This window comes from Puntigrus tetrazona, chromosome 12, assembly GCF_018831695.1.
Source record: "Puntigrus tetrazona isolate hp1 chromosome 12, ASM1883169v1, whole genome shotgun sequence".
Lineage (NCBI taxonomy): Eukaryota > Metazoa > Chordata > Actinopteri > Cypriniformes > Cyprinidae > Puntigrus > Puntigrus tetrazona.
The window spans coordinates 9,754,888-9,762,215 of record NC_056710.1 but is presented as its reverse complement, the minus strand read 5'-3'; the positions used below and the strand labels follow the sequence as shown (position 1 = coordinate 9,762,215).

The window sequence follows — 7,328 nt, the reverse complement described above, 5'->3', positions numbered from 1 at the left end:
TATATATATGTATATATACGTACATATAAAATCTGAATAGTTTTTAGATATAAGTTTTGGCTTTAATCAAAATAAAGTCAGAGTATTTGATGTTTTAAAAGTTAACATGCCTCTAGATATCAAGTCATCATATTTTTTGCAAAGAGAGAATCCTAGTACAAAGACATGCTTGAGCTAGCAATGAACTAGGACAATTCGCTGTAAATGGACTTATTGCAAGTATAACGCCAACGGCAAGAATAATAACACGGATGAAGAATGCAATAGGTGAGCAGAAATCCATTCTGTTCTCTCCACTTTTTATTTTTTAAGTTACTGTGAGAACAGACCAGTTTTACTCTCGCTGATCTTTTAAGTCCATACAGAACATGCAGATGTGTCTTTAGCACCTGCGTATTTGCAAGCACATCTTGGTTTCAGGTGTTTGTGTTGGCACAAGGCTTAAAATAAATACAGCATAATAGATTTCTGCTGTTTCTTTTGGGAAACCCCATTAAGGTAATTAGTTTTAGCTGTGGCATTGGAAAAAGCTCCACTTCATCTGCAAGGTTCAGTTGCTCGTTGCGCTGTGGGAGGAAATGCTTTTGTTCTTCAATTCAGGTCACTGACATGCAGAATTTATCTTCCTGTATACTGTACAATGATTGAAATCACACTGGGTTAAAGTCTTGATTATTTCATGCCATGACCAAAAAAATGCCCCATTCTGTATTCAATGCTTATTTTTTTTCAACTTCTCCTTAAAGCCACGGGTACTCTCGTAATGCCAAGCTGTGATGGTAATGGAGCACAGTACTGTATCCTCCAGAATCCTGGATCATTGCGTCAAAAAAGGTCTAGTAATTTTGCACTTTCAGTGAGGTAACTAGACCTCGTGGATGGGATCATTCAGCACACGGTGGGTGGGCATCTGGATTGTCGCTGTCTTAGAGGAAGAATATCGAAGAGAATAATACAGTCACTGTTTGATTGGTTTTTGTGGAAAACGTCCATATGAGCACGAGCGATATCTAATGTAAAACAGGGAATGCATAACATATTTTCGTCTTGTATGCCCTAAATCTTTGAAACATTCTCAGTATCAAATACGAGTGATTAGCGGGGGAATCAAGTTGCGTAATCTAACTGTCTTTACATATTGTACAGCAGTTAACCTACAGTTACAGTTAAAGTCTTTCTATCATCTCGTGTTGAAAGAAATGATCTCACATCTGTCATTTAAGAGCGCATGAACTTCTATTACGACACATAAATCAGATTTGATCATCTTCTGTGTTCAAAAGACATGCACTTTTATCAATACACTGCACCTTTAAAGTATATCTTTATGTTTTAATTACAAGATTTTATGATCTGCCACACATTAAACTCTCATATTAAGGTTCTCTGCATAATCGCTGGAATTACTTGCTCTTAAGTCCTGTTCTCTTGATTTCGGTTCATATGGAGTAACTTGTATAATGGTGGACTGTATATTAAATCACTGGGATCAGAGGTTAAAAGCAGTTCATGTAATTACACTCAGGTTTATGGATTAAAAGCCAGTACTGCAAAGAATCATGATGTGGGAATAAGAGGAAAGCCAAAATGACTGTTTCAATGTCTTTCTGTGCAATAGAGGACATAACCGACATTTCATAGTTATTTCTAAATTGAGCTTGCTAATGGTTGATGTGGCTTTCACCATGCACACAGTGTTAAAAATCTTACTGTTTTACTTGATTTTTTTTTCAGTGCATATCTTTTCAATTTAAGAGACTACAGTGCAGGTGCAGAGCAGGTAGATAAATAAAAAATAAAGTAAAAGCCCTCCAGACACATATGAAAAAGCTCTTTCGCGGCGCCACTGAGGTTCTGTATGATACTTTCAAAGCATGATTCTTTGTGCAACCGAAAAAAAGTTCTATTTAGCACCAAAAAGGGTTGTGCTACTGTTAAAACAACAACAAAAAAAACCCCTCACAAATCTAGTGCTCTAGACTTTCCTGCGATATATCTACATATTATTGCTTTTAGCCTTTGTTCATAATAAAGAAATGTAACATAAAGAGTTTTTCAAAACTTCAGATGGAGCTAGCTACAAAATCTATGGCAGTGAAGAAAGAGTGGCATTATCTTGTAATCAGATGAAAGGGAAATTTCTCCAGTTACTGACTCACATCTTCAGTGTCAACCGAAATGGATCCCTCCGAGGGGGCTTTGATATTCTCGCTGTATTTTGTGTTATTTCAACACAGATATATTTAGGGAGTTGATAACCTCAGAGGGGGTGACGCAATCAGCATCGCAACAAATGAGAGTTTAAACATTTGTGATAGGGCCGTTCGTTTTGAGCGCTTTTAAACAAACCGTACACACGACTGCAACAGCAGCCCACGGCGGTGACCATAAATAGGCTTATTTCACAACAGCATTGTGCTCACAGGCACAGCGTCTCCTTTCTCTTACACATATCTCTATATGCTAAGCATAGGATAAGAAAATCTGAAAGTGGTGCGCGACCGACAAAGTTTTGCACCGCAAGCGAAACTTTGAATACTTAATGTGTTATTATATATGTATCATTTATAACTACATGTGTAATTCAGTACACAGGTGCGTTGTATTGCATAGAGGTTACGGTATATAGAGCGCTCGAGCCAGTAGAAACATGCTTTTAGACCGTTTCAGGCTATTTTCATAAGAGCGTAAATGTAGTGCATGGTTTATGCTGAGCTCGTGGGAAAAGAGAGGAAGTAGGCTACAATCAACTTACGCATGTTGTTTGCTCTCGCCTGCACCGTGTCATAATGCTGTGTGTGCATTCCGATGGCCTCCTCGTGCTGACCCTGACGGGCACCTTGCATGACGCTCGCGACAGCTCTGTTGAAGAACAAGCATTCGTTAGCTTGGCATTCCATTGCATTGCCTTGCATTGTGTGATCTGCCTTTATTTAGACATCAAAGAGCGGCGTGCAGTGATATAATGCCAGTAGACTGACATCTATTCGTTCAGCGCTACAGCCGCCGCTGTCCAGAGTGCTGAATCAAAGGGAGCAGGTTTTTTTTTTCTGTGAGCCGTTCTTTTAGCAACCTGCACACTGTGGGCTGTGAAGCTCTCATCAGAGGTTTTGACCCACAGAATCAGTAGGAACAAGAGATTTCCACCTCCACCATTCAAGCCGAGTAACCAAAGGGTAAAAAATAAAACCTGACAACCGGATGTTATGCAATATAATGTAATATCTAAAATGGTTTGTACAGTTCTTGTGGTTTACATGTGCGAGTTAACCGTGTTTTCATGTGGATCTCTTGAGATCTGTGATTCAAGAAAGCCTTTAAAAAGAGAGCTTGCGTAACACAGTTCCGTGAATTTGGAAAGCATAATGAAGATTCAAGGGATTGTGTTAAGGATGAATATGCATGGGAAGAATAAGCGCAACAGTAAATGCAGAGCTTTAACAACCAACATGCAAGAAGCACAAAAGATTGCTTTAGAGAGAAAATTCTCCGTTGGAGATGTTTTAATACATTTTTGGACTGAGTTAACAATTTTCAGCCTTCTGCTGTTTTTAAATTGCTTTTAATTGTTGGTCTCCTACACACACCAAACGGATGTCTTTCACTGTTGCCATGATGCTTTTCAGTGTCTCACACCAAGAGCGCTTTCCCTCTTTCTCCCCGTTTGTTTTCTCTGTCAAAACTGTGTCTAATAATAAAACCCTTACGACAAAACGCATTTGGAAACGTCTGAGGTCTGTTGCACGAGATCCGTTGTTTTAGCTCTTTTTTTTTTTTGTTGAACGCACCGTGAGTGAACGACCGTAGCAGTCACAAACGCTGGAGCGTTCTCGCGTTCAAACACAAAGACGCGCGATGTAACGGCATCTCGAGGTGCTTTTATAAAAAAAAGTTTCACTTATCTTTACTTGACAGAGACGAATGAACTCGAGAGTTCGTGGCATAAGGCGCGTGCAACATTGAAGACGCCCATGCAGGTATGTTTACAAAAAAATTAATAAATAAAAATAAAAAGAATCAATGGCAAAGCACGCCGTTACCATAAGCATTCACGGTCAGATTTAAACAGAAAATGCCACCATAATAAATACGAGTTCGCCTACTTACCGAGACATGCTTTCTCTGTGAGGTCTGTGCGCCTTTTCTAGTCCAAGTTTGGTAAATATCCCGACCAGTGCCATGATTGCCACTACTCCACATATTATATACACAATCAAGTTTGTTTTATCCTTGGTTGGATCGTGTCTAGGGTCTAGGGTTTTCTTATATGGTGGCTGTCCTGTTAGCCATACTGGTGTATCGTAATTTTTGCAGGTGCTCTGATCCAAACGAGAGTTTTTATAAGCGCAGCAAAATCTGAAGCCACAAGTGCCGCAACAGTATAAATAATTGCCAGTTTGGCAAACGAACGGCGGGTCCCATTGTCCCATGACATCATAGTAACCCCGGCATTTGTCCTCGGTGTGTGGAGGTTCAGAAACGCTCTCCTCATCCCGGGACCCATTGGATCCAGAGAGCATTATAAAGCCCTCGAGCTGCTGCTGCTGCGCTTCCCCGACCGCGCTGCACAACAGCACCAGAACTTTGACCAAGAAGTATTCTAACAGCAAGACTGTCCATTTCATTCTGTATTCTCCTGGAGGCTTCCTTCGGAGGGCAAACTGAGACAGAGAAACGACTTGGTACTACCACCGACAGCAGGGCAGAAATCCACACTGGTCAACAAAGCCATTCGGAGAGGTTTGCATTTTAAAAGAGGTGAATTGAGAGCGCAGATGTTTTGTAAAGTCCACCGTGACAGCTGTTGATCTCAATCCCAAATGTTCTGTTGATTCTCAAGTACTTTTTAGCGCTCTGAAACCGCCGCGCCAACTACCCCGAAGGCTGTCTTTGTTTGCGATGATGACAGGAGAGCTGAGGCAGAACTGTGGTGGAGCGCGCGCGCTGAGAGCGGGAGAGACAGTGCGTAAAGGGAAGGAGGAGACATGGGAGGGATTGGACAAGAAAAAAAAGTGCTCCGTAGTAAAGAGCCACAGTGAAAAGTTGCCGTCTGACCTATCTTACTACGCGCAACTCGCAAACCAATATGATTTCTTGGCGTGTAAAATACTTCGGCCTACTATAGGTTCCCGTCTTAAAAATATAATTGCATGCAGGCCTGTACAGTTCACAAACCAGTTCCGTGTCACTTGTCTGTACACGAAAAGCGCTAAACGGTTTGTGGTTTCTTTGCGCAGTGCGTGGGTTTTTCCCCCTTTGCGAGCGTCTCCAAGCGCCTTGTTGGTAATAAAATATTCTTTTATAATGAATAAGGAACAGTGAGATCCATTGTGCTATTACGTTTTGGATAGCATTTTCTCTTTCTTTCTTTCTTTCTTTCTTTCTTTCTTTCTTTCTTTCTTTCTTTCTTTCTTTCTTTCTTTCTATCATTCTGTCTTTTCTTTTCTTTTCTTTTCTTTTCTTTTCTTTTCTTTTCTTTTCTTTTCTTTTCTTTATCTTAGCCTATTTTAATTTACAGCCGCGAATCCCAATGCATTTTAACTGATAGAGAGCCACAATGTAGGCTTGGTTAAACACAATATCGTTCCCTATATAGCCTAGTTGTAGTGTGAGAAAAAATTATGCCTGTTACATTACAGTCACAGCCTACATATAATATTTTATGCCAAATAGGCCTATCCAGAACATTTACTTAGTCTGATATAGACCTATTTTAAACTAGGCTATAGGTTACCTGGTTGATTTACAGTGTTTCTGTATGTAGATAGACATATACATTGTATTGATAATTATGAAAGTAAATAAATAAATGAAAGAGAGGATAAAAACAATACCAACTTAATAATAAAAATACAGACACTGCTATTAAACACTATCAGTCATTAGATATCACATTTATCACGAACGACTATCTTATACAACAATTTTAATTTGAGCTTATTTAATTTCCTCGTTTTACCTTGAAGTTATTTATGTTTGTTTTTACAGAACTAGCGTAATATTAGTACGCTACTGTGCATTTTGAAAGCAGTGCAACCTGTCTTTAATTTTGTAAGTTCAATTTTGTAAAATATATCCACATTGAGCATTAGAGAGACGACTTTTGATTCAGTCAGCCTGTCGCTGTCCGCTTTGAACGTTCCCAGACATTGCTAATACATCGCCAAACGCATCGATTTGCAAACACGCTCATTAAGTAACCCGTGACTTTGTCAGATTTCACAACGCACATCCAAAACACGATAACGAAATATAGTTTGAACGGTGTTTTGTCCTATATGTAACGTTAGTGGACGCGTTTCAATGGCAGTGGACGAAAGTGTCTTTCTGAGAGCGAAGGAACGGAGTTATAAGGGGCTGACCGAAGGTAACTACGCTTAGCTGAGGCTAGCTATTGTCGATTTACATGAACGTTATAGATAAGACTGTAACGCTCTGTATTATGACATGATTTTGGTTCAGTGCCGTTAATGTTTTCTGCTTGTAATCTAAGTTTACAGTTCTCTGGAAACTCGTGTTGACTTGTATAGTATTCCAACAAGTCTTTGACAAGCACTGACTAACGACTTCACAGGAAATGGCAATGTCAAGGAATAACAAACCACTTTGGCACTGAGCTGTATATAGTTGCAGTTTATATAGAAACTGACGTGTCACATGACGTACACACACACACACACACACACACACACACACACACACACACACACACACACACACACACACACAAAGCTAACCTAATAGGCCTTTATTACAGCATTTAACGGCTCTAGAACACCTGACAAGAGTTCAGAGACCATTCCTTCATCCAGAATCAGACCCTTTAGGTCAGAGGACTGGAATGACCACTTATCCAGCAGAAATATAGTCCCACAACATCAAAAACACATCAGTATATTTCACTGTACACATGCAGTACTTTTTATCCCTGTGTTCACCCAACCTAACCTGTGTTTGCTGCTAAAAAGATTTTTTCGTTTGTTTTATCTGACCATAGAAGCCAGTCTCATTTGAAGTTCCAGTTGTGTCTGATAACTGAATATGCTGGAGTTTGGTTTTGGAGGAGCTAGGAGAATTCTCGAAACCCTCCCAAACAAAATGTGGAGATGTAGGTTTTTCTGACGCTACAATTCTCTAGAGAGTCTTTAGCCACTCAAACTCTCCTTCTCACTTGCATTAGGACGATGTAGACACACGTCCTCTTCCAAACAGTTTTGTAACATTTTATGTTGATTGGAAATTGCCCTGATAGTGGAAACGGGACTTTTCACTGCTCTAGCTCTTTTCCCAAAACCACTTCACTAATTTGTGAAGCTCAATTTTATATA

General features: G+C 39.8%; 3 protein-coding genes across 4 annotated transcripts in view; 2 read left to right on the top strand and 1 right to left on the bottom strand.

Annotated features, from left to right (window-relative positions):
- The window catches only part of LOC122355274 (protein shisa-9A-like), a 9,418-nt gene extending 4,449 nt beyond the window's left edge, over positions 1-4,969 (bottom strand). The window contains exons 1-2 of the mRNA XM_043253369.1: positions 4,108-4,969; positions 2,756-2,862 (exon numbers count right to left, since the gene is read on the bottom strand). Of these exons, the coding sequence (XP_043109304.1) occupies positions 2,756-2,862; positions 4,108-4,625 (625 nt within the window). The 5' untranslated portion in view covers positions 4,626-4,969. The remainder of the gene's footprint in view (positions 1-2,755; positions 2,863-4,107) is intronic.
- Positions 1-7,328, top strand: part of thrab (thyroid hormone receptor alpha b) — a 628,197-nt gene that overhangs the window by 177,634 nt on the left and 443,235 nt on the right. The window lies entirely within an intron of this gene.
- Positions 6,169-7,328, top strand: part of LOC122355272 (serine/threonine-protein phosphatase CPPED1) — a 12,656-nt gene continuing 11,496 nt past the window's right edge. Inside the window, exons 1-2 of one of the 2 annotated variants that reach the window (XM_043253366.1) lie at positions 6,169-6,367; positions 6,998-7,108. In XM_043253366.1, the coding sequence (XP_043109301.1) occupies positions 7,042-7,108 (67 nt within the window). In that variant the 5' untranslated portion in view covers positions 6,169-6,367; positions 6,998-7,041. The remainder of the gene's footprint in view (positions 6,368-6,997; positions 7,109-7,328) is intronic. The other variant, XM_043253367.1, reaches the window with a different exon arrangement.